The sequence below is a fragment of the Cetorhinus maximus genome, unplaced genomic scaffold, assembly GCF_964194155.1.
Source record: "Cetorhinus maximus unplaced genomic scaffold, sCetMax3.hap1.1 HAP1_SCAFFOLD_1986, whole genome shotgun sequence".
Taxonomy (NCBI): Eukaryota; Metazoa; Chordata; class Chondrichthyes; order Lamniformes; family Cetorhinidae; genus Cetorhinus; species Cetorhinus maximus.
This window is the reverse complement of record NW_027597926.1, coordinates 1-25,714: the sequence shown is the minus strand read 5'-3', so window position 1 is coordinate 25,714 and position 25,714 is coordinate 1. Positions and strand designations below refer to the sequence as shown.

Sequence of the window (25,714 nt, the reverse complement as noted above, 5' to 3'; positions counted from 1 at the left end):
CCCCAGCCCCCGCCCCCGCCCCATTCACAGCCACAGCACCAGCCCCAGCCGCTGCCCCAGCCCCAGCCATAGCCCCAACCCCAGCCGCAGTCACAGCCCCAGTCACAACCACAGCCTCAGCCCCAGTCACAGCCTCAGCCCCAGTAATAGCCCCCGCCCCATCCCCAACCCCAACCCCAACCTCAACCCCAAATCCAGTCAAAGCTCCAGTAACAGCCCGTCACAGCCCCAGCTCCAGCCCCATCCCCAGTCACACCACCAGCCACAGCCCCAGTCACAGCCACAACCCCAGCCCCTGACGCAGCTGCAGCCCCCACCCCATTCGCAGCCACATCCCCAATCGCAGCCCCAGCCCCTGCCCCTGCCCCAGCCACAGCCCCGGCCCCAGCCACAGCCACAGACCCAGCCCCTGCCCCAGCCCCAGCCCCAGTCCCAGCCCAGGTCACAGCCCCAGTCCCAGCCCCTGCCCCAGTCCCAGCCCCTGCCCCAGCCACAGCCCCTGCCCCAGCCACAGCCCCATCCCCAGTCACAGCCCCAGCCCCTGCCACAGCCCCAGCCCCTGCCACAGCCCCAGTCCAGCCCCAGTCCAGACCCAGCCCCAGCCCCAGCCCCAGCTCCAGCTCTAGCCCCAGCCCCAGCTCCAGCCCCAGCCCCAGCTCCAGCCACAGCTCTAGTCACATCCCCAGTCACAGCCACAGCCCCATTCACACCCACAGCCCCAGCGTCAGTCACAGCCTCAGCCTCAGCCTCAGCCCCAGCGCCAGCCCCAGCCCCAGCCCCAAACCCAGCCCCAGTCACACCACCACCCACAGGCCCAGTTACAGCCCAACCCCAGCTCCAGCCCCAGCCCCCGCCCCATTCACAGCCCCAGTCACAGCACAAGCCCCATTCACAGCCCCAGTCACAGCACAAGCCACAGCCTCAGCCTCAGCCCCAGCCCCAGCCCCAGCCCCAGCCCCAGCCCCAGCCCCAGCCCCAGCCACAGCCCCTGCCACAGCCCCAGCCCCTGCCACAGCCCAGGTCACAGCCCCAGCTCTAGTCACATCCCCAGCCACAGCCCCATCCCCCAGCCCCATCCCCAGCCCCAGCCCCATCCCCAGCCCCATCCCCAGCCCCAGCCCCATCCCCAGCCCCATCCCCAGCCCCATCCCCAGCCCCAGTCACAGCCCCAGCCCCAGCCCCAGTCACAGCCCCAGTCCAGCCCCAGCCCCAGCCCCAGCTCCAGCTCCAGTCACAGCCCCAGTCACAGCCCCAGCTCTAGTCACATCCCCAGTCACAGCCCCAGCCCCAGCCCCATTCACACCCACAGCCTCAGCGTCAGTCACAGCCTCAGCCCCAGCGCCAGCCCCAAACCCAGCCCCAGTCACACCACCAGCCACAGGCCCAGTCACAGCCCAACCCCAGCTCCAGCCCCAGCCCAACCCCAGCTCCAGCCCAACCCCAGCTCCAGCCCCAGCCCCAGTCATGGCCACAGCCCCAGCCCCTGCTACAGTTGCAGCCCCCGCCCCATTCACAGCCCCAGTCACAGCCCTAGCACTAGCCCCAGTCACAGCCCTAGCACTAGCCCCAGACACAGCACAAGCCCCAGCCCGATTCACAGCCACAGTCCCAGACCCAGTCCCAGCCCCAGCCCCAGTCAAAGCCCAGCCCCAGCCCCAGTCGCAGCCCCAGCCCCAGCCCCAGCCCCAGCCCCAGCCCCAGCCCCAGCCCCAGCCCCAGCCCCAGCCCCAGCCCCAGTCACAGTCACAGCCCCAGTCACAGTCACAGCCCCAGCCCCAGCCCCAGTCACAGCTCCAGCCCCAGTCACAGCCCCAGCCCCAGCTCCAGTCACAGCCCCAGCCCCAGCCCAGCCCCTGCAACAGCCCCAGCCCCAGCCACAGCCTCTGCCCCAGTAACAGCCCCCGACCCAACCCCAGTCACAACCACAGCCTCAGCCCTAGTCACAGCCCCATCCCCCAACCCCAACTCCAGTCACAGCCCCAGTAACAGCCCCAGCCACATCACCAGCCACAGCCCCAGTCACAGCCCAAGTCACAACCACAGCCCCATCCCCAGTCACACCACCAGCAACAGCCCCAGCCCCAGCCCCAACCCCAGCCGCAGACCCAGCCCCAGTCACAGCCCCAGCCACACCACCAGCCACAGCCCCAGCCACAGCCCCAGTCACAACCACAGCCCCATCCCCAGTCACACCACCAGCAACAGCCCCTGTCACAGCCCCAGCCCCAGCCCCAGCCCCAAGCCCAGCCCCAACCCCAATCACAGCCACAGCCCCAGTCGCAGGCCTAGCCCCAGCCCCTGCCCCAGTCACACCACCAGCACCAGTCTCAGCCCCCGCCCCCGCCCCCGCCCCCGCCCCAGCCCCAGCCCCAGCCCCAGCCCCCGCCTCAGCCCCAGCCCCCGCCCCATTCACAGCCACAGACCCAGCCCCAGTCACAGCCCCCGTCCCATTCACAGGCCCAGTCACAGCCCAACCCCAGTCCCAGCCCCAGTCACAGCCCCAGCCCCAGCCCCAGGCCCAGTCAAAGCCCAGCCCCAGTCCCAGCCCCAGCCCCAGTCACAGCCCCAGCTCCAGCCCCAGCCCCAGTCACAGCCCCAGCTCCAGCCCCAGCCCCTGCATCAGCCCCAGCCCCAGCCCCTGCATCAGCCCCAGCCCCAGCCCCTGCACCAGTCACAGCCTCAGCCCCATTCACAGCCACAGCACCAGTCGCAGCCCCAGCCCCAGCCCCTGCTCCTGCTCCTGCCCCAGCCCCAACCCCAGCCGCAGTCACAGCCCCAGCCCCAGTCACAACCACAGCCTCAGCCCCAGTAATAGCCCCCGCCCCATCCCCAACCCCAACCCCAACCCCAAATCCAGTCAAAGCTCCAGTAACAGCCCGTCACAGCCCCAGCTCCAGCCCCTGCCCCATCCCCAGTCACACCACCAGCCACAGCCCCAGTCACAGCCACAACCCCAGCCCCTGACGCAGCTGCAGCCCCCACCCCATTCACAGCCACATCCCCAGACGCAGCCCCAGCCCCAGCCCAGGTCACAGCCCCAGTCCCAGCCCCAGCCCCTGCCCCTAGCCCCTGCCCCAGCCACAGCCCCTGCCCCAGCCACAGCTCACCCCCTGCCCCAGCCACAGCCCCATCCCCAGCCACAGCCCCAGCCCCATCCCCAGTCACAGCCCCAGCCCCTGCCACAGCCCCAGCCCCAGCCCCAGCCCCAGCCCCAGCCCCAGCCCCAGCCCCAGCCCCAGCCCCAGCCCCAGCCCCAGCCCCAGCCCCAGCCCCAGCCCCAGCCCCAGCCCCAGCCCTAGCCCCAGCCCCAGCCCCAGCCCCAGCCCCAGCCCCAGCTCCAGCCCCAGCTCCAGCCCCCAGCCCCAGCTCCAGCTCCAGCCCCAGCCCCAGCTCCAGCCACAGCTCTAGTCACTTCCCCAGTCACAGCCACAGCCCCATTCACACCCACAGCCCCAGCGTCAGTCACAGCCCCAGCCCCAGCCCCAAACCCAGCCCCAGTCACACCACCAACCACAGGCCCAGTCACACCACCAACCACAGGCCCAGTTACAGCCCAACCCCAGCTCCAGCCCCAGTCTCACCAGCAGCCCCAGTCTCACCAGCAGCCCCAGTCTCACCACCAGCCCCAGTCTCACCACCAGCCCCCGCCCCATTCACAGCCACAGCCTCAGCCCCTGCCCCAGCCCCAGCCCCAGCTCCAACCCCAGGCCCAGCCCCAGGCCCAGTCACAGCCCCAGCCCCAGCACCAGTCACAGCCTCAGCCCCAGTAACAGCGCCCGACCCAACCCCAGTCACAACCACAGCCTCAGCCCCAGTCACAGCCCCATCCCCAACCCCAACCCCATCCCCAACCCCAACTCCAGTCACAGCCCCAGTAACAGCCCCAGCCACACCACCAGCCACAGCCCCAGTCACAGCCACACCACCAGCCACAGCCCAAGTCACAACCACAGCCCCATCCCCAGTCACACCACCAGCAACAGCCCCTGTCACAGCCCCAGCCCCAGCTCCAGCCCCAACCCCAGCCCGAGTCCCAGCCCCAGCCCCAGCCCCATCCCCATCCCCATCCCCTGCCACAGCCCCAGTCCAGCCCCAGCCCCAGCCCCAGCCCCAGCCCCAGCTCCAGTCACAGCCCCGGTCACAGCCCCAGCTCTAGTCACAGCCCCAGTCACACCAGCAGCCACAGGCCCAGTCACAGCCCAACCCCAGCTCCAGCCCCAGCCCCAGTCACAGCCACAGCCCCAGCTCCAGCCCCAGCCCCAGTCACAGCCACAGCCCCTGCTACAGTTGCAGCCCCCGCCCCATTCACAGCCCCAGTCGCAGCCCTAGCACTAGCCCCAGACACAGCACAAGCCCCAGCCCCAGTCACAGACTCAGTCAAAGCCCAGCCCCAGACCCAGCCCCAGTCGCAGCCCCATTCACAGCCCCAGTCCCAGCCCCATTCACAGCCCCAGTCCCAGCTCCAGTCCCAGCCCCAGCCCCAGCCCCAGTCACAGCCCCAGCCCCAGGCCCAGTCAAAGCCCAGCCCCAGACCCAGCCCCAGTCACAGCCCCATTCACAGCTCCAGCCCCAGTCACAGTCCCAGCCCAAACCCCAGGCCCAGCCCCAGTCACAGCCCCAGCCCCTGCACCAGTCACAGCCTCTGCCCCAGTAACAGCCCCCGACCCAACCCCAGTCACAACCACAGCTTCATTCCAATCACAGCCCCATCCCCAACCCCAACTCCAGTCACAGCCCCAGTAACAGCCCCAGCCACACCACCAGCCACACCACCAGTCACAGCCCAAGTCACAACCACAGCCCCATCCCCAGTCACACCACCAGCAACAGCCCCTGTCACAGCCCCAGCCCCAGCTCCAGCCCCAGCTCCAGCCCGAGTCGCAGCCCCAGCCCCAGCCCCAGTCTCACCGCCAGCCCCCGCCCCAATCACAGCCACAGCCCCAGTCCTAGCCCCAGCCCCTGCCCCTGCCCCAGTCACACCACCAGCACCAGTCTCAGGCCAACCCCCGCCCCCGCCCCATTCACAGCCACTGCCCCTGCCCCAGCCATAGCCCCAACCCCAGCCGCAGTCACAGCCCCAGCCCCAGTCACAACCACAGCCTCAGCCCCAGTAATAGCCCCCGCCCCATCCCCAACCCCAAATCCAGTCAAAGCCCCAGTAACAGCCCGTCACAGCCCCAGCTCCAACCCCTGCCCCATCCCCAGTCACACCACCAGCCACAGCCCCAGTCACAGCCACAACCCCAGCCCCTGATGCAGCTGCAGCCCCCACCCCATTCACAGCCACAGCCACATCCCCAGCCCCAGCCCCAGCCCCAGCCCCAGCCCCAGCCCCAGCCCCAGCCCCAGCCCCAGCCCCAGTCCCAGTCACAGCCCCAGCCCCAGCCCCAGCCCCAGCCCCAGCCCCAGTCACAGCCCCAGTCACAGCCACAGCCCCTGCTACAGTTGCAGCCCCCGCCCCATTCACAGCCCCAGTCGCAGCCCTAGCACTAGCCCCAGACACAGCACAAGCCCCAGCCCCAGTCACAGACTCAGTCAAAGCCCAGCCCCAGACCCAGCCCCAGACCCAGCCCCAGTCGCAGCACCATTCACAGCCCCAGCCCCAGCCCCAGCCCCAGTCACAGCCCCATTCACAGCTCCAGCCCCAGTCACAGTCCCAGCCCAAACCCCAGGCCCAGCCCCAGGCCCAGTCACAGCCCCAGCCCCTGCACCAGTCACAGCCCCCGACCCAACCCCAGTCACAACCACAGCTTCAGCCCCAGTCACAGCCCCATCCCCAACCCCAACTCCAGTCACAGCCCCAGTAACAGCCCCAGCCACACCACCAGCCACAGCCCCAGTCACAGCCCAAGTCACAACCACAGCCCCATCCCCAGTCACACCACCAGCAACAGCCCCTGTCACAGCCCCAGCCCCAGCTCCAGCCCCAGCTCCAGCCCGAGTCGCAGCCCCAGCCCCAGCCCCAGTCTCACCACCAGCCCCCGCCCCAATCACAGCCACAGCCCCAGTCCTAGCCCCAGCCCCTGCCCCTGCCCCAGTCACACCACCAGCACCAGTCTCAGGCCAACTCCCGCCCCCGCCCCTGCCCCATTCACAGCCACTGCCCCTGCCCCAGCCATAGCCCCAACCCCAGCCGCAGTCACAGCCCCAGCCCCAGTCCCAACCACAGCCTCAGCCCCAGTCCCAACCACAGCCTCAGCCCCAGTAATAGCCCCCGCCCCATCCCCAACCCCAAATCCAGTCAAAGCCCCAGTAACAGCCCGTCACAGCCCCAGCTCCAACCCCTGCCCCATCCCCAGTCACACCACCAGCCACAGCCCCAGTCACAGCCACAACCCCAGCCCCTGACGCAGCTGCAGCCCCCACCCCATTCACAGCCACATCCCCTGTCGCAGCCCCTGCCCCGGCCACAGCCCCGGCCCCAGCCACAGCCCCTGCCCCTGCCCCAGCCACTGCCCCTGCCCCTGCCCCTGCCCCAGCCCAGGTCACAGCCCCAACCCCAGCCTCTGCCCCAGCCCCTGCCCCAGCCACAGCCCCAGCCCCTGCCCCAGCCACAGCCCCAGCCCCAGCCCCAGCCACAGCCCCTGCCCCAGCCACAGCCCCTGCCCCAGCCACAGCCCCTGCCCCAGCCACAGCCCCTGCCCCAGTCACAGCCCCAGCCCCAGCTCCAGCGTCAGTCACAGCCTCAGCCTCAGCCCCAGCCCCAGCCCCAGCCCCAGCCCCAGCCCCAAACCCAGCCCCAAACCCAGCCCCAAACCCAGCCCCAGTCACACCACCACCCACAGGCCCAGTTACAGCCCAACCCCAGCTCCAGCCCCAGCCACAGCCACAGCCCCAGCCCCTGCTACAGTTGCAGCCCCCGCCCCATTCACAGCCCCAGTCACAAACCTAGCACTAGCCCCAGACACAGCACAAGCCCCAGCCCCAGCCACAGCCTCAGTCACAGCCCCAGCCCCAGTCACAGCCCCAGGCCCAGTCGAAGCCCAGACCCAGCCCTAGCCCCAGCCCCAGTCCCAGCTCCAACCCCAGGCCCAGCTCCAACCCCAGGCCCAGCTCCAACCCCAGGCCCAGCTCCAACCCCAGGCCCAGCTCCAACCCCAGGCCCAGTCACAGCCCCAGCTCCAGCCCCTGCACTAGCCCCAGCCCCAGCCCCTGCACTAGCCCCAGCCCCAGCCCCAGCCCCTGCACCATTCCCAGCCCCAGCCCCTGCACCATTCACAGCCTCAGACCCTGCACCATTCACAGCCTCTGCCCCAGTAACAGCCCCCGACCCAACCCCGGTCACAACCACAGCCTCAGCCCCAGTCACAGCCCCATCCCCAACCCCAACTCCAGTCACAGCCCCAGTAACAGCCCCAGCCACACCACCAGCCACAGACCAAGTCGCAGCCCAAGTCACAACCACAGCCCCATCCCCAGTCACACCACCAGCAACAGCCCCTGTCACAGCCCCAGCCCCAGCTCCAGCCGCAGCCCCAGCCCCAGTCTCACCACCAGCCCCAGCCCCAGTCTCACCACCAGCCCCCGCCCCATTCACAGCCACAGCCACAGCCTTAGCCCCAGCCCCAGTCTCACCACCAGCCCCAGTCTCACCACCAGCCCCCGCCCCATTCACAGCCCCAGCCCCAGCCCCAGCCCCATTCACAGCCACAGCCCCATCCCCAGTCACAGCCCCAGTCCAGCCCCAGCCCCAGCCCCAGTCCCAGCCCCAGCCCCAGCCCCAGCCCCAGCCCCAGCCCCAGCCCCAGCCCCAGCCCCAGCCCCAGCCCCAGCCCCAGCTCCAGCCCCAGCCCCAGCTCCAGTCACAGCCCCAGTCACAGCCACAGCCCCATTCACACCCCCAACCCCAACTCCAGCCCCAGCCCCAGCCCCAGCCCCAGCCCCAGCCCCAGCCCCAGCCCCAGCCCCAGCCCCAGCCCCAGCTCCAGCCCCAGCCCCAGCTCCAGTCACAGCCCCAGTCACAGCCACAGCCCCATTCACACCCCCAACCCCAACTCCAGCCCCAGCCCCAGCCCCAGCCCCAGCCCCAGCCCCAGTCACAGCCCCAGCCCCAGCCCCAGCCCCAGCCCCTGCCACAGCCCCAGTCCAGCCCCAGCCCCAGCCCCAGCTCCAGCTCCAGTCACAGCCCCAGTCACAGCCACAGCCCCATTCACACCCCCAACCCCAGTCCCAGCCCCAGTCACAGCCCCAGCCCCAGCCCCAGCCCCAGGCCCAGTCAAAGCCCAGACCCAGTCCCAGCCCCAGTCACAGCTCCAACCCCAGCCCCAGCCCCAGCCCCTGCATCAGCCCCAGCCCCAGCCTCAGCCCCATTCACAGCCACAGCACCAGTCGCAGCCCCAGTCCCAGCCCCTGCTCCTGCCCCAGCCATAGCCCCAACCCCAGCCGCAGTCACAGCCCCAGCCCCAGTCACAACCACAGCCTCAGCCCCAGTAATAGCCCCCGCCCCATCCCCAACCCCAACCCCAAATCCAGTCAAAGCTCCAGTAACAGCCCGTCACAGCCCCAGCTCCAGCCCCTGCCCCATCCCCAGTCACAGCCACAACCCCAGCCCCTGACGCAGCTGCAGCCCCCACCCCATTCACAGCCACATCCCCAGTCGCAGCCCCAGCCCCAGCCCCTGCCCCGGCCACAGCCCCTGCCCCAGCCCCTGCCCCAGCCACAGCCACAGCCCCTGCCCCAGCCACAGCCCCTGCCCCAGCCACAGCCCCTGCCCCAGCCACAGCCCCAGCCCCTGCCACAGCCCCAGCCCCTGCCACAGCCCCAGCCCCTGCCACAGCCCCAGCCCCAGCCCCAGCCCCAGCCCCAGCCCCAGCCCCAGCCCCAGCTCCAGCCCCAGCCCCAGCTCCAGCCCCAGCCCCAGCTCTAGTCACATCCCCAGTCACAGCCACAGCCCCATTCACACCCACAGCCCCAGCGTCAGTCACAGCCTCAGCCCCAGCCCCAGTCACACCACCACCCACAGGCCCAGTTACAGCCCAACCCCAGCTCCAGCCCCAGCCACAGCCACAGCCCCAGCCCCAGTCTCACCAGCAGCCCCAGTCTCACCACCAGCCCCAGTCTCACCACCAGCCCCAGTCTCACCACCAGCCCCCGCCCCATTCACAGCCACAGCCTCAGCCTCAGCCCCTGCCCCAGCCACAGCCCCATCCCCAGCCCCAGCCCCAGCCCCAGCCCCAGCCCCAGCCCCAGCCCCAGCCCCAGCTCCAACCCCAGGCCCAGCCCCAGGCCCAGTCACAGCCCCAGCCCCAGCCCCAGCACCAGTCACAGCCTCAGCCCCAGTAACAGCCCCCGACCCAACCCCAGTCACAACCACAGCTTCAGCCCCAGTCACAGCCCCATCCCCAACCCCAACCCCATCCCCAACCCCAACCCCAACTCCAGTCACAGCCCCAGTAACAGCCCCAGCCACACCACCAGCCACAGCCCCAGTCACAGCCCAAGTCACAACCACAGCCCCATTCCCATTCACACCACCAGCAACAGCCCCTGTCACAGCCCCAGCCCCAGCCCCAACCCCATCCCCATCCCCTGCCACAGCCCCAGTCCAGCCCCAGCCCCAGCCCCAGCTCCAGCCCCAGCTCCAGCCCCAGCCCCAGCCCCAGCCCCAGCCCCAGCCCCAGCTCCAGTCACAGCCCCGGTCACAGCCCCAGCTCTAGTCACAGCCCCAGTCACAGCCCCAGCCCCAGGCCACAGCCCCAGTCACAGCCCCAGCCCCAGGCCACAGCCCCAGTCACACCAGCAGCCACAGGCCCAGTCACAGCCCAACCCCAGCTCCAGCCCCAGACCCAGTCACAGCCACAGCCCCAGCTCCAGCCCCAGCCCCAGCCCCAGTCACAGCCACAGCCCCTGCTACAGTTGCAGCCCCCGCCCCATTCACAGCCCCAGTCGCAGCCCTAGCACTAGCCCCAGACACAGCACAAGCCCCAGCCCCATTCACAGCCCCATTCACAGCCCCAGTCCCAGTCCCAGCCCCAGCCCCAGCTCCAGTCCCAGTCCCAGCCCCAGCTCCAGCCCCAGTCACAGCCCCAGCCCCAGGCCCAGTCAAAGCCCAGCCCCAGTCACAGCCCCATTCACAGCTCCAGCCCCAGTCACAGTCCCAGCCCAAACCCCAGGCCCAGCCCCTGCACCAGTCACAGCCTCTGCCCCAGTAACAGTCCCCGACCCAACCCCAGTCACAACCACAGCTTCAGCCCCAGTCACAGCCCCATCCCCAACCCCAACTCCAGTCACAGCCCCAGTAACAGCCCCAGCCACACCACCAGCCACAGCCCCAGTCACAGCCCAAGTCACAACCACAGCCCCATCCCCAGTCACACCACCAGCAACAGCCCCTGTCCCAGCTCCAGCCCCAGCTCCAGCCCGAGTCGCAGCCCCAGCCCCAGCCCCAGTCTCACCACCAGCCCCCGCCCCAATCACAGCCACAGCCCCAGTCCTAGCCCCAGCCCCTGCCCCAGTCACACCACCAGCACCAGTCTCAGGCCAACCCCCGCCCCCGCCCCCGCCCCATTCACAGCCACTGCCCCTGCCCCTGCCCCAGCCATAGCCCCAACCCCAGCCGCAGTCACAGCCCCAGCCCCAGTCACAACCACAGCCTCAGCCCCAGTAATAGCCCCCGCCCCATCCCCAACCCCAACCCCAAATCCAGTCAAAGCTCCAGTAACAGCCCGTCACAGCCCCAGCTCCAACCCCTGCCCTATCCCCAGTCACACCACCAGCCACATCCCCAGTCACACCACCAGCCACAGCCCCAGTCACAGCCACAACCCCAGCCCCTGACGCAGCTGCAGCCCCCACCCCATTCACAGCCACATCCCCAGTCGCAGCCCCAGCCCCAGCCCCTGCCCCTGCCCCGGCCACAGCCCCGGCCCCAGCCACAGCCCCTGCCCCAGCCACAGCCCCAGCCCCTGCCCCAGCCCCAGCCCCAGCCCCAGCCCCAGCCCCAGCCCCAGTCACAGCCACAGCCCCTGCTACAGTTGCAGCCCCCGCCCCATTCACAGCCCCAGTCGCAGCCCTAGCACTAGCCCCAGACACAGCACAAGCCCCAGCCCCAGTCACAGACTCAGTCAAAGCCCAGCCCCAGACCCAGCCCCAGTCGCAGCCCCATTCACAGCCCCAGTCCCAGCCCCAGCCCCAGCCCCAGCCCCAGCCCCAGCCCCAGCCCCAGTCCCAGCCCCAGCCACAGCCACAGCCCCAGGCCCAGGCCCAGGCCCAGCCCCAGTCGCAGCCCCATTCACAGCCCCAGTCCCAGCCCCAGCCCCAGCCCCAGCCCCAGCCCCATTCACAGCTCCAGCCCCAGTCACAGTCCCAGCCCAAACCCCAGGCCCAGCCCCAGGCCCAGTCACAGCCCCAGCCCCTGCACCAGTCACAGCCTCTGCCCCAGTAACAGCCCCCGACCCAACCCCAGTCACAACCACAGCTTCAGCCCCAGTCACAGCCCCATGCCCAACCCCAACTCCAGTCACAGCCCCAGCCACACCACCAGCCACACCACCAGCCACACCACCAGCCACAGCCCCAGTCACAGCCCAAGTCACAACCACAGCCCCATCCCCAGTCACACCACCAGCAACAGCCCCTGTCACAGCCCCAGCCCCAGCTCCAGCCCCAGCTTCAGCTCCAGCCCGAGTCGCAGCCCCAGCCCCAGTCTCACCACCAGCCCCCGCCCCAATCACAGCCACAGCCCCAGTCCTAGCCCCAGCCCCTGCCCCTGCCCCAGTCACACCACCAGCACCAGTCTCAGGCCAACCCCCGCCCCCGCCCCCGCCCCCGCCCATTCACAGCCACTGCCCCTGCCCCAGCCATAGCCCCAACCCCAGCCGCAGTCACAGCCCCAGCCCCAGCCCCAGTCACAACCACAGCCTCAGCCCCAGTAATAGCCCCCGCCCCATCCCCAACCCCAAATCCAGTCAAAGCCCCAGTAACAGCCCGTCACAGCCCCAGCTCCAACCCCTGCCCCATCCCCAGCCACAGCCCCAGTCACAGCCACAACCCCAGCCCCTGACGCAGCTGCAGCCCCCACCCCATTCACGGCCCCAGCCCCTGCCCCAGCCCCTGCCCCAGCCCCTGCCCCAGCCACAGCCACAGCCCCTGCCCCAGCCACAGCCCCTGCCCCAGCCACAGCCCCTGCCCCTGCCCCAGCCCCAGCCTAGGTCACAGCCCCAGCCTAGGTCACAGCCCCAGCCCAGGTCACAGCCCCAACCCCAGCCCCTGCCCCAGCCCCTGCCCCAGCCCCAGCCACAGCCCCAGCCACAGCCCCAGCCACAGCCCCTGCCCCAGCCACAGCCCCATCCCCAGTCACAGCCCCATCCCCTGCCACAGCCCCATCCCCAGCCCCATCCCCAGCCCCAGCCCCAGCCCCAGCTCCAGTCACACCCACAGCCCCAGCGTCAGTCACAGCCTCAGCCCCAGCCCCAGCCCCAGCCCCAGCCCCAAACCCAGCCACACCACCACCCACAGGCCCAGTTACAGCCCAACCCCAGCTCCAGCCCCAGCCACAGCCACAGCCCCAGCCCCTGCTACAGTTGCAGCCCCCGCCCCATTCACAGCCCCAGTCACAACCCTAGCACTAGCCCCAGCCCCAGTCACAGCCCCAGCCCCAGCCCCAGCCCCAGCCCCAGCCCCAGCCACAGCCCCAGTCGAAGCCCAGACCCAGCCCCAGTCACAGCCCCAGCTCCAGCCCCTGCACTAGCCCCAGCCCCTGCACCATTCCCAGCCCCAGCCCCTGCACCATTCACAGCCTCAGCCCCTGCACCATTCACAGCCTCTGCCCCAGTAACAGCCCCCGACCCAACCCCGGTCACAACCACAGCCTCAGCCCCAGTCACAGCCCCATCCCCAACCCCAACTCCAGTCACAGCCCCAGTAACAGCCCCAGCCACACCACCAGCCACAGACCAAGTCGCAGCCCAAGTCACAACCACAGCCCCATCCCCAGTCACACCACCAGCAACAGCCCCTGTCACAGCCCCAGCCCCAGCTCCAGCCGCAGCCCCAGCCCCAGTCTCACCACCAGCCCCAGCCCCAGTCTCACCACCAGCCCCAGCCCCAGTCTCACCACCAGCCCCAGTCTCACCACCAGCCCCAGTCTCACCACCAGCCCCCGCCCCATTCACAGCCACAGCCACAGCCTTAGCCCCAGCCCCAGCCCCAGTCTCACCACCAGCCCCAGTCTCACCACCAGCCCCCGCCCCATTCACAGCCCCAGCCCCAGCCCCAGCTCCAGCTCCAGCTCCAGTCCCAGCCCCAGCCCCAGCCCCAGCCCCAGTCCCAGCCCCAGCCCCAGTCCCAGCCCCAGCCCCAGCTCCAGCTCCAGCTCCAGCTCCAGCTCCAGCTCCAGCCCCAGCCCCAGCCCCAGCCCCAGGTCACAGCCACAGCCCCATTCACACCCCCAACCCCAGCCCCAGCCCCAGCCCCAGCCCCAGCCACAGCCCCCGTCCCATTCACAGGCCCAGTCACAGCCCAACCCCAGTCCCAGCCCCAGCACCAGCCCCAGTCACAGACCCAGCCCCAGCCCCAGGCCCAGTCAAAGCCCAGCCCCAGTCCCAGCCCCAGTCACAGCCCCAGCTCCAACCCCAGCCCCAGCCCCAGCCCCAGCCCCAGCCCCTGCACCAGTCACAGCCTCAGCCCCATTCACAGCCACAGCACCAGTCGCAGCCCCTGCCCCAGCCCCAGCCCCAGCCATAGCCCCAACCCCAGCCGCAGTCACAGCCCCAGCCCCAGTCACAACCACAGCCTCAGCCCCAGTAATAGCCCCCGCCCCATCCCCAACCCCAACCCCAACCCCAAATCCAGTCAAAGCTCCAGTAACAGCCCGTCACAGCCCCAGCTCCAGCCCCTGCCCCATCCCCAGTCACAGCCACAACCCCAGTCGCAGCCCCAGCCCCGGCCCCAGCCACAGCCCCAGCCCAGGTCACAGCCCCAGTCCCAGTCCCAGCCCCAGCCCAGGTCACAGCCCCAGTCCCAGCCCCAGCCCCAGCCACAGCCCCTGCCCCAGCCACAGCCCCTGTCACAGCCCCAGTAACAGCCCCAGCCACACCACCAGCCACAGCCCCAGTCACAGCCCAAGTCACAACCACAGCCCCATCCCCAGTCACACCACCAGCAACAGCCCCTGTCACAGCCCCAGCCCCAGCTCCAGCCCCAACCCCAGCCCGAGTCCCATCCCCTGCCCCAGCCCCAGCCCCAGCCCCAGCTCCAGCCCCAGCCCCAGCTCCAGCCCCAGCCCCAGCTCCAGTCACAGCCCCGGTCACAGCCCCAGCTCTAGTCACAGCCCCAGTCACAGCCCCAGCCCCAGGCCACAGCCCCAGTCACACCAGCAGCCACAGGCCCAGTCACAGCCCAACCCCAGCTCCAGCCCCAGCCCCAGCCACAGCCCCAGCTCCAGCCCCAGCCCCAGCCCCAGTCACAGCCACAGCCCCTGCTACAGTTGCAGCCCCCGCCCCATTCACAGCCCCAGTCGCAGCCCTAGCACTAGCCCCAGACACAGCACAAGCCCCAGCCCCAGTCACAGACTCAGTCAAAGCCCAGACCCAGACCCAGCCCCATTCACAGCCCCAGTCCCAGCCCCATTCACAGCCCCAGTCCCAGCCCCAGCCCCAGCTCCAGTCCCAGCCCCAGTCCCAGCCCCAGCTCCAGCCCCAGTCACAGCCCCAGCCCCAGGCCCAGTCAAAGCCCAGCCCCAGCCCCAGGCCCAGTCAAAGCCCAGCCCCAGCCCCAGGCCCAGTCAAAGCCCAGCCCCAGACCCAGCTCCAGCCCCAGTCACAGTCCCAGCCCAAACCCCAGGCCCAGCCCCAGGCCCAGTCACAGCCCCAGCCCCAGTAACAGCCCCCGACCCAACCCCAGTCACAACCACAGCTTCAGCCCCAGTCACAGCCCCATCCCCAACCCCAACTCCAGTCACAGCCCCAGTAACAGCCCCAGCCACAGCCCCAGTCACAGCCCAAGTCACAACCACAGCCCCATCCCCAGTCACACCACCAGCAACAGCCCCTGTCACAGCCCCAGCTCCAGCCCCAGCTCCAGCCCGAGTCACAGCCCCAGCCCCAGCCCCAGCCCCAGTCTCACCACCAGCCCCCGCCCCAATCATAGCCACAGCCCCAGTCCTAGCCCCAGCCCCTGCCCCTGCCCCAGTCACACCACCAGCACCAGTCTCAGGCCAACCCCCGCCCCCGCCCCCGCCCCATTCACAGCCACTGCCCCTGCCCCAGCCATAGCCCCAACCCCAGCCGCAGTCACAGCCCCAGCCCCAGTCACAACCACAGCCTCAGCCCCAGTAATAGCCCCCGCCCCATCCCCAACCCCAAATCCAGTCAAAACCCCAGTAACAGCCCGTCACAGCCCCAGCTCCAACCCCTGCCCCATCCCCAGTCACACCACCAGCCACAGCCCCAGTCACAGCCACAACCCCAGCCCCTGACGCAGCTGCAGCCCCCACCCCATTCACAGCCACATCCCCAGTCGCAGCCCCAGCCCCTGCCCCGGCCCCAGCCACAGCCCCTGCCCCAGCCCCAGTCACAGCCACAGCCCCAGCTCCAGCCCCAGCCCCAGCCCCAGCCCCAGTCACAGCCACAGCCCCTGCTACAGTTGCAGCCCCCGCCCCATTCACAGCCCCAGTCGCAGCCCTAGCACTAGCCCCAGACACAGCACAAGCCCCAGCCCCAGTCACAGACTCAGTCAAAGCCCAGCCCCAGACCCAGCCCCAGCTCCAGCCCCAATCACAGCCCCAGCCCCAGTCAAAGCCCAGCCCCAGCCCCATTCACAGCTCCAGCCCCAGTCACAGTCCCAGCCCAAACCCCAGGCCCAGCCCCAGGCCCAGTCACAGCCCCAGCCCCTGCACCAGTCACAGCCTCTGCCCCAGTAACAGCCCCCGACCCAACCCCAGTCACAACCACAGCTTCAGCCCCAGTCACAACCCCATCCCCAACCCCAACTCCAGTCACAGCCCCAGTAACAGCCCCAGCCACACCACCAGCCACAGCCCCAGTCACAGCCCAAGTCACAACCACAGCCCCATCCCCAGTCACACCACCAGCAACAGCCCCTGTCACAGCCCCATCCCCAGTCACACCACCAGCAACAGCCCCTGTCACAGCCCCAGCCCCAGCTCCAGCCCGAGTCGCAGCCCCAGCCCCAGCCCCAGTCTCACCACCAGCCCCCGCCCCAATCACAGCCACAGCCCCAGTCCTAGCCCCAGCCCCTGCCCCTGCCCCAGCCCCAGTCACACCACCAGCACCAGTCTCAGGCCAACCCCCGCCCCCGCCCCCGCCCCATTCACAGCCACTGCCCCTGCCCCTGCCCCAGCCATAGCCCCAACCCCAGCCGCAGTCACAGCCCCAGCCCCAGTCACAACCACAGCCTCAGCCCCAGTAATAGCCCCCGCCCCATCCCCAACCCCAACCCCAAATCCAGTCAAAGCTCCAGTAACAGCCCGTCACAGCCCCAGCTCCAGCCCCTGCCCCATCCCCAGTCACAGCCACAACCCCAGCCCCTGACGCAGCTGCAGCCCCCACCCCATTCACAGCCACATCCCCCACCCCATTCACAGCCACATCCCCAGTCGCAGCCCCGGCCCCAGCCCCTGCCCCGGCCCCAGCCCCAGCCCCGGCCACAGCCCCTGCCCCAGCCACAGCCCCTGCCCCTGCCCCTGCCCCTGCCCCTGCCCTGCCCCTGCCCCAGCCCCTGCCCCAGCCCCTGCCCCAGCCCCAGCCACAGCCCCTGCCCCAGCCACAGCCCCATCCCCAGTCACAGCCCCAGCCCCAGTCACAGCCCCAGCTCCAGTCACACCCACAGCCCCAGCCCCAGCCCCAAACCCAGCCCCAAACCCAGCCCCAGTCACACCACCACCCACAGGCCCAGTTACAGCCCAACCCCAGCTCCAGCCCCAGCCACAGCCACAGCCCCAGCCCCTGCTACAGTTGCAGCCCCCGCCCCATTCACAGCCCCAGTCACAACCCTAGCACTAGCCCCAGACACAGCACAAGCCCCAGCCCCAGCCACAGCCTCAGTCACAGCCCCAGCCCCAGCCCCAGTCACAGCCCCCGCCCCATTCACAGCCCCAGTCACAACCCTAGCACTAGCCCCAGACACAGCACAAGCCCCAGCCCCAGCCACAGCCTCAGTCACAGCGCCAGCCCCAGCCCCAGTCACAGCCCCAGCTCCAACCCCAGGCCCAGTCACAGCCCCAGCTCCAGCCCCCGCACTAGCCCCAGCCCCTGCACCATTCCCAGCCCCAGCCCCTGCACCATTCACAGCCTCAGCCCCAGTCACAGCCCCAGTAACAGCCCCAGCCACACCACCAGCCACAGACCAAGTCGCAGCCCAAGTCACAACCACAGCCCCATCCCCAGTCACACCACCAGCAACAGCCCCTGTCACAGCCCCAGCCCCAGCCGCAGCCCCAGCCCCAGTCTCACCACCAGCCCCAGCCCCAGTCTCACCACCAGCCCCAGTCTCACCACCAGCCCCCGCCCCATTCACAGCCACAGCCACAGCCTTAGCCCCAGCCCCAGCCCCAGTCTCACCACCAGCCCCAGTCTCACCACCAGCCCCCGCCCCATTCACAGCCCCAGCCCCAGCCCCAGCCCCATCCCCAGTCACAGCCCCAGCCCCAGCCCCAGCCCCAGCCCCAGCCCCAGTCCCAGCCCCAGCCCCAGCCCCAGCCCCAGCCACAGCCCCAGCTCTAGTCACAGCCCCAGTCACAGCCACAGCCCCATTCACACCCCTAACCCCAACCCCAGCCTCAGCCACAGCCCCAGTCACAGCCCCAGCCACAGCCCCCGTCCCATTCACAGGCCCAGTCACAGCCCCAACCCCAACTCCAGTCACAGCCCCAGTAACAGCCCCAGCCACACCACCAGTCACAGCCCCATCCCCAACTCCAGTCACAGCCCCAGCCCCCGCTCCCGCCCCATTCACAGCCCCCGCCCCAGCCCCAGCCCCTGCCCCAGCCCCAGCCCCTGCCCCAGCCCCAGCCCCTGCCCCTGCCCCTGCCCCTGCCCCCGCCCCTGCCCCCGCCCCTGCCCCCGCCCCAGCCCCTGCCCCCGCCCCCGCCCCAGCCCCAGCCCCTGCCCCCGCCCCAGCCCCAGCCACACCACCAGCTACAGGCCCAGTCACAGCCCAACCCCAGCTACAGGCCCAGTCACAGCCCAACCCCAGCTCCAGCCCCAGCCTCAGCCTCAGCCCCAGCCCCAGTCCCAGTCCCAGCCCCTGCCACAGTTGCAGCCCCAGCCCCAGCCCCTGCCCCTGCCACAGTTGCAGCCCCCGCCCCATTCACAGCACAAGCCCCAGCCCCAGCCCCATTCAAAGCCCAGCCCCAGTCGCAGCCCCAGCCCTAGCCCCAGTCCCAGCCCCAGCCCCAACCCCAGCCCCAGCCCCAGCCCCAGCCCCAACCCCAACCCCAGCCCCAACCCCAACCCCAGCCCCAACCCCAACCCCAGCCCCAACCCCAGCCCCAAGCCCAACCCCAGCCCCAGTCACAGCCCCAACCCCAGCCCCAACCCCAGCCCCAGTCACAGCCCCAGCCCCAGTCACACCACCAGCCACAAGCCCAGTCACAGCCCAACCCCAGCTCCAGCCCCAGTCCCAGTCCCAGTCACAGCCACAGCCCCTGCTACAGTTGCAGCCCCCGCCCCATTCACAGGCCCAGTCACAGCCCAACCCCAGTCCCAGCCCCAGCACCAGTCACAGCCCCAGCCCCAGTCACAGCCCCAGTCACAGCCCCAGTCACAGCCCCAGTCACAGCCCCAGCCCCAGCCCCAGGCCCAGTCAAAGCCCAGCCCCAGCCCCAGCCCAAGTCACAGCCCCAGCCCCAGCCCCAGCCCCAGCCCCAGTCCCAGTCCCAGCCCCAGTCACAGCCCCAGCTCCAACCCCAGGCGCAGCCCCAGGCCCAGTCACAGCCACAGCCACACCACCAGCCACAGTCCCAGTCACAGCCCAAGTCACAACCACAGCCCCATCCCCAGTCACACCACCAGCAACAGCCCCAGTAACAGCCCCCGACCCAACCCCAGTCACAACCACAGCCTCGGCCCCAGTCACAGCCCCACCCCCAACCCCAACTCCAGCCCCAGCCCCAGCCCCAGCCCCAGCCCCAGCCCCAGCCCCAGCCCCAGCCCCAGCCCCAGCCCCAGCCCCAGCCCCAGCCCCAGTCTCACCACCATCCCCCGCACCATTCACAGCCACAGCCCCAGTCGCAGCCCTAGCCTCAGCCCCAGCCCCAGTCACAGCCCCAGCCCCAGCCCCACCACCAGCCCCCGCCCCAATCACAGCCACAGCCCCTGCCCCTGCCCCAGCCCCAGCCCCTGCCCCAGCCCCTGCCCCAGCTCCAGTCACAGCCCAGGTCACAGCCCCAGCCCCATTCACACCCCCAGCCCCAGCCCCAGCCCCATTCACAGCCCCAGCCCCATTCACAGCCCCAGCCCCAGCCCCAGCCCCAGCCCCAGCCACACCACCAGCCACACCACCAGCCACACCACCAGCCACAGGCCCAGTCACAGCCCAACCCCAGCTCCAGCCCCAGTCACAGCCACAGCCCCAGCCCCTGCCACAGTTGCAGCCCCCGCCCCATTCACAGCCCCAGTCCAGCCCCAGCCCCAGCCCCAGCCCCAGCCCCAGCCCCAGCCCCAGCCCCAGCCCCAGCCCCAGCCCCAGCCCCAGCCACACCACCAACCACAAGCCCAGTCACAGCCCAACCCCAGCCCCAGCCCAACCCCAGCCCCAGCCCCATTCACACCCCCAGCCCCAGCGTCAGCCCCAGCCCCAGCCCCAGTCACACCACCAACCACAGCCCCAGTCACACCACCAACCACAGGCCCAGTCACAGCCCAACCCCAGCCCCATTCACACCCCCAGCCCCAGCGTCAGCCCCAGCCCCAGCCCCAGCCCCAGCCCCAGCCCCAACCCCAACCCCAACCCCAGCCCCAGCCCCAGCCCCACCCCCACCCCCAACCCCAGCCCCAGCCCCAGCCCCAGCCCCAACCCCAGCCCCAACCCCTGCACCAGTCACAGCCTCAGCCCCAGTAACAGCCCCCGACCCAACCCCAGTCACAACCACAGCTCCAGCCCCAGTCTCAGCTCCAGCCTCAGCCCCAACCCCAACCCCTGCCCCAGCCCCAGCCACAACCCCTGCCCCAGCCCCTGCCCCAGCCACAGCCCCTGCCCCAGCCACAGCCCCAGCCCCAGCCCCAGCCCCAGCCCCAGCCCCAGCCCCAGCCCCAGCCCCAGCCCCAGCCCCAGCCCCAGCCCCAGCCCCAGCCCCAGCTCCAGCTCCAGCTCCAGCCCCAGCCCCAGCTCCAGCCACAGCTCTAGTCACATGCCCAGTCACAGCCACAGCCCCATTCACACCCACAGCCCCAGCGTCAGTCACAGCCCCAGCCCCAGCCCCAGCCCCAGCCCCAGCCCCAAACCCAGCCCCAGTCACACCACCACCCACAGGCCCAGTTACAGCCCAACCCCAGCTCCAGCCCCAGCCCCAGCCACAGCCCCAGCCCCTGCTACAGTTGCAGCCCCCGCCCCATTCACAGCACAAGCCCCATTCACAGCCCCAGTCACAGCACAAGCCACAGCCTCAGTCACAGCCCCAGCCCCAGGCCCAGTCAAAGCCCAGACCCAGCCCCAGCCCCAGGCCCAGTCAAAGCCCAGACCCAGCCCCAGCCCCAGTCCCAGTCACAGCCCCAGCTCCAACCCCAGGCCCAGCTCCAGCCCCTGCACCAGCCCCTGCCCCAGCCCCAGCCCCAGCCCCTGCACCATTCACAGCCTCTGCCCCAGTAACAGCCCCCGACCCAACCCCAGTCACAACCACAGCCTCAGCCCCAGTCACAGCCCCATCCCCAACTCCAGTCACAGCCCCAGTAACAGCCCCAGCCACACCCCCAGTCACAGCCCAAGTCACAACCACAGCCCCATCCCCAGTCACACCACCAGCAACAGCCCCTGTCACAGCCCCCGACCCAACCCCAGTCACAACCACAGCCTCAGCCCCAGCCCCAGCCCCAGCCCCAGCCACACCACCACCCACAGGCCCAGTTACAGCCCAACCCCAGCTCCAGCCCCAGCCCCAGCCCCAGCCCCTGCTACAGTTGCAGCCCCCACCCCATTCACAGCCCCAGTCACAGCCCTAGCACTAGCCCCAGCCACAGCACAAGCCCCAGCCCCAGCCCCAGCCTCAGTCACAGCCCCAGCCCCAGCCCCAGTCACAGCCCCAGTCACAGCCCCAGGCCCAGTCGAAGCCCAGACCCAGCCCCAGCCACAGCCCCAGTCCCAGCCCCAGCCCCAGCCCCAGTCACAGCCCCAGCCCCAGTCACAGCCCCAGTCACAGCCCCAGCTCCAGGCCCAGCTCCAACCCCAGGCCCAGCCCCAGGCCCAGTCACAGCCCCAGCTCCAGCCCCTGCACTAGCCCCAGCCCCAGCCCCTGCACTAGCCCCAGCCCCAGCCCCTGCACCATTCCCAGGCCCAGCCCCTGCACCATTCACAGCCTCAGCCCCTGCACCATTCACAGCCTCTGCCCCAGTAACAGCCCCCGACCCAACCCCAGTCACAACCACAGCCTCAGCCCCTGTCACAGCCCCATCCCCAACCCCAACTCCAGTCACAGCCCCAGTAACAGCCCCAGCCACACCACCAGCCACAGACCAAGTCGCAGCCCAAGTCACAGTCACAGCCCCAGCCCCAGCTCCAGCCGCAGCCCCAGCCCCAGTCTCAGACTCAGTCAAAGCCCAGCCCCAGACCCAGCCCCAGCTCCAGCTCCAGCCCCAGCCCCAGTCACAGCCCCAGCCCCAGGCCCAGTCAAAACCCAGCCCCAGACCCAGCCCCAGTCACAGCCCCATTCACAGCTCCAGCCCCAGTCACAGTCCCAGCCCAAACCCCAGGCCCAGCCCCAGGCCCAGTCACAGCCCCAGCCCCTGCACCAGTCACAGCCTCTGCCCCAGTAACAGCCCCCGACCCAACCCCAGTCACAACCACAGCTTCAGCCCCAGTCACAACCCCATCCCCAACCCCAACTCCAGTCACAGCCCCAGTAACAGCCCCAGCCACACCACCAGCCACACCACCAGCCACAGCCCCAGTCACAGCCCAAGTCACAACCACAGCCCCATCCCCAGTCACACCACCAGCAACAGCCCCTGTCACAGCCCCAGCTCCAGCCCGAGTCGCAGCCCAGCCCCAGCCCCAGTCTCACCACCAGCCCCCGCCCCAATCACAGCCACAGCCCCAGTCCTAGCCCCAGCCCCTGCCCCTGCCCCTGCCCCAGTCACACCACCAGCACCAGTCTCAAGGCCAACCCCCGCCCCCGCCCCATTCACAGCCACTGCCCCTGCCCCAGCCATAGCCCCAACCCCAGCCGCAGTCACAGCCCCAGCCCCAGTCACAACCACAGCCTCAGCCCCAGTAATAGCCCCCGCCCCATCCCCAACCCCAAATCCAGTCAAAGCCCCAGTAACAGCCCGTCACAGCCCCAGCTCCAACCCCTGCCCCATCCCCAACCCCTGCCCCATCCCCAGTCACACCACCAGCCACAGCCCCAGTCACAGCCACAACCCCAGCCCCTGACGCAGCTGCAGCCCCCACACCATTCACAGCCACATCCCCAGTCGCAGCCCCAGCCCCAGCCCCTGCCCCGGCCACAGCCCCAGCCCCGGCCCCAGCCCCAGCCCCAGCCCCTGCCCCTGCCCCTGCCCCAGCCCCAGCCCAGGTCACAGCCCCAACCCCAGCCCCTGCCCCAGCCCCTGCCCCAGCCCCTGCCACAGCCCCAGCCCCTGCCTCAGCCCCAGCCCCAGCCCCAGCCCCAGCCCCAGCCCCAGCCCCAGCCCCAGCCCCAGCTCCAGTCACACCCACAGCCCCAGCCCCAGCCCCAGCCCCAGCCCCAGCCCCAGCCCCAGCCCCAGCCCCCGCCCCATTCACAGCCCCAGTCACAACCCTAGCACTAGCCCCAGACACAGCACAAGCCCCAGCCCCAGCCACAGCCTCAGTCACAGCCCCAGCCCCAGCCCCAGCCCCAGTCACAGCCCCAGCTCCAACCCCAGGCCCAGCTCCAACCCCAGGCCCCAGTCACAGCCCCTTCTCCAGCCCCTGCACTAGCCCCAGCCCCTGCACCATTCCCAGCCCCAGCCCCTGCACCTTTCACAGCCTCAGCCCCTGCACCATTCACAGCCTCTGCCCCAGTAACAGCCCCCGACCCAACCCCAGTCACAACCACAGCCTCAGCCCCAGTCACAGCCCCATCCCCAACCCCCAACTCCAGTCACAGCCCCAGTAACAGCCCCAGCCACACCACCAGCCACAGACCAAGTCGCAGCCCAAGTCACAACCACAGCCCCATCCCCAGTCACACCACCAGCAACAGCCCCTGTCACAGCCCCAGCCGCAGCCCCAGCCCCAGTCTTACCACCAGCCCCACCCCCAGTCTCACCACCAGCCCCAGTCTCACCACCAGCCCCCGCCCCATTCACAGCCACAGCCCCAGTCTCACCACCAGCTCCAGTCTCACCACCAGCCCCCGCCCCATTCACAGCCACAGCCACAGCCTTAGCCCCAGCCCCAGCCCCAGTCTCACCACCAGCTCCAGTCTCACCACCAGCCCCCGCCCCATTCACAGCCCCAACCCCAGCCCCAGCCCCAGTCACAGCCCCAGTCCAGCCCCAGCCCCAGCCCCAGCTCTAGTCACAGCCCCATTCACACCCCCAGCCCCAACCCCAGCCCCAGCCCCAGCCCCAGCCCCAGCCACAGCCACAGCCCCAGCCACAGCCCCCGTCCCATTCACAGGCCCAGTCACAGCCCAACCCCAGCCCCAGCCCCAGCCCCAGCCCCATGCCCAGTCAAAGCCCAGCCCCAGTCCCAGCCCCAGTCACAGCCCCAGCTCCAACCCCAGTCCCAGCCCCAGCCCCAGCCCCAGCCCCAGCCTCAGTCCCAGCCCTAGCCCCAGCCTCAATCCCAGCCCCAGCCCCAGCCCCAGCCCCAGCCCCAGCCCCGGTCACAGCCCAGGTCACAGCCCCAGCTCTAGTCACAGCCCCAGTCACAGCCACAGCCCCATTCACACCCCCAACCCCAACCCCAGCCCCAGCCCCAGCCCCAGCCCCAGTCACAGCCCCAGCCACAGCCCCAGCCACAGCCCCAGCCCCATCCCCAGTCACAGCCCCCGTCCCATTCACAGGCCCAGTCACAGCCCAACCCCAGTCCCAGCCCCAGCACCAGCCCCAGCCCCAGGCCCAGTCAAAGCCCAGCCCCAGTCACAGCCCCAGTCACAGCCCCAGCTCCAACCCCAGCCCCAGCCCCAGCCCCTGCACCAGTCACAGCCTCAGCCCCAGTAACAGCCCCCGACCCAACCCCAGTCACAACCACAGCCTCAGCCCCAGTCACAGCCCCAACTCCAGTCACAGCCCCAGCCACACCACCAGCCACAGCCCCAGTCACAGCCTAAGTCACAACCACAGCCCCATCCCCAGTCACACCACCAGCAACAGCCCCTGTCACAGCCCCAGCCCCAGCTCCAGCCCCAACCCCAGCCCCAGCCCCAGTCTCACCACCAGCCCCCGCCCCATTCACAGCCGCAGCCCCAGTCGCAGCCTTGTCCCCAACCCCAGTCACACCACCAGCCCCAGTCTCAGCCCCAGCCCCAGCCCCAGCTCCAGCCCCAGTCTCAGCTCCAGCCCCAGTCTCAGCTCCAGCCTCAGCCCCAACCCCAACCTCAGCCCCAGCTCCAGCTCCAGCCCCAGCTCCAGCTCCAGCTCCAGCTCCAGCCCCAGCCCCAACCCCAGCCCCAGTCACATCCCCAGTCACATCCCCAGTCGCAGCCCCTGCCCCACTCGCAGCCCCAGACGCAGCTTAAGACCCTTTCACAGCCACAGTAACAGCCCCAGCCACAGTAACAGCACCAGGCCCATCCCTAGCCCCAGTCACGTGCCCAATCCCCAGCCCCATCCCCAGACCCAGTCACATCCCCAGACACAGCCCCAGCCCCAGCTCTAGTCACAGCTCCAGCCCCAGTCACAGCCCCAGCCCCAGCCCCAGCCCCAGCCCCAGCCCCCAGCCCCAGCCCCAGCCCCAGCCCCAGCCCCAGCCCCAGCCCCAGCATCAGCCCCAGCATCAGCCCCAGCCCCAGCCCCAGCCCCAGCCCCAGTCTCACCACCAGCAACAGCCCCAGTCACAGCCCCAGCCCCAGCCCCATCCCCAGTCACACCACCAGCCACAGCCCCTGACGCAGCTGCAGCCCCAGCCCCAGCCCCAGTCCCAGTCGCAGCCCCAGCCCCTGCCCCAGCCCCAGCCCCAGCCCCAGCCCCAGTCGCAGCCCCAGCCCCTGCCCCCGCCCCAGTCACAGCCCTAGCACTAGCCCCAGACACAGCACAAGCCCCAGCCCCAGCCTCAGTCACAGACCCAGCCCCAGCCCCAGCCCCAGCCCCAGCCCCAGGCCCAGGCCCAGTCAAAGCCCAGCCCCAGACCCAGTCGCAGCCCCATTCACAGCTCCAGCCCCAGTCCCAGCCCCCAGCCCCAGTCCCAGCTCCATCCCCAGCCCCAGCCCCTGCACCAGCCCCAGCCCCAGCCCCTGCACCAGTCACAGCCTCAACCCCAGTAACAGCCCCCGCCCCAAACCTGTCACAACCACAGCCTCAGCCCCAACTCCAGTCACAGCCCCAGCCACACCACCAGTCACAACCACAGCCTCAGCCCCAACTCCAGTCACAGCCCCAGCCACACCACCAGTCACAACCACAGCCTCAGCCCC

General features: G+C 70.2%; 1 protein-coding gene across 1 annotated transcript in view; it reads left to right on the top strand.

The window, feature by feature from the left end:
* LOC144676837 (uncharacterized) overlaps positions 1-25,399 on the top strand; it is a gene marked incomplete at both ends in the record, with an annotated part of 45,048 nt that extends 19,649 nt beyond the window's left edge. The window contains 47 exon segments of the mRNA XM_078537158.1: positions 31-577; positions 579-673; positions 813-817; positions 1,287-1,638; positions 1,641-2,508; positions 2,510-2,706; positions 5,100-5,197; positions 5,288-5,484; positions 5,592-5,684; positions 5,757-6,009; positions 7,246-7,256; positions 7,372-7,669; positions 7,672-8,118; positions 8,216-8,493; positions 8,633-8,915; positions 8,975-9,213; positions 9,694-10,035; positions 10,185-10,374; positions 10,646-10,656; positions 10,806-11,067; positions 11,070-11,343; positions 11,907-11,917; positions 13,218-13,360; positions 13,552-13,718; positions 13,750-14,293; positions 14,527-15,153; positions 15,469-15,659; positions 16,188-16,215; positions 16,281-16,364; positions 16,414-16,672; positions 16,675-16,848; positions 16,884-17,043; positions 17,374-17,789; positions 17,886-18,090; positions 18,143-18,259; positions 18,304-18,582; positions 18,739-19,515; positions 19,577-19,671; positions 21,016-21,228; positions 21,231-21,445; positions 21,590-21,693; positions 21,830-21,904; positions 22,391-22,431; positions 23,538-23,654; positions 23,811-24,167; positions 24,211-24,886; positions 25,003-25,399. Coding sequence (XP_078393284.1) covers positions 31-577; positions 579-673; positions 813-817; positions 1,287-1,638; positions 1,641-2,508; positions 2,510-2,706; positions 5,100-5,197; positions 5,288-5,484; positions 5,592-5,684; positions 5,757-6,009; positions 7,246-7,256; positions 7,372-7,669; positions 7,672-8,118; positions 8,216-8,493; positions 8,633-8,915; positions 8,975-9,213; positions 9,694-10,035; positions 10,185-10,374; positions 10,646-10,656; positions 10,806-11,067; positions 11,070-11,343; positions 11,907-11,917; positions 13,218-13,360; positions 13,552-13,718; positions 13,750-14,293; positions 14,527-15,153; positions 15,469-15,659; positions 16,188-16,215; positions 16,281-16,364; positions 16,414-16,672; positions 16,675-16,848; positions 16,884-17,043; positions 17,374-17,789; positions 17,886-18,090; positions 18,143-18,259; positions 18,304-18,582; positions 18,739-19,515; positions 19,577-19,671; positions 21,016-21,228; positions 21,231-21,445; positions 21,590-21,693; positions 21,830-21,904; positions 22,391-22,431; positions 23,538-23,654; positions 23,811-24,167; positions 24,211-24,886; positions 25,003-25,399 — 11,812 coding nt within the window.
* Positions 25,400-25,714: the final 315 nt, after the last annotated feature.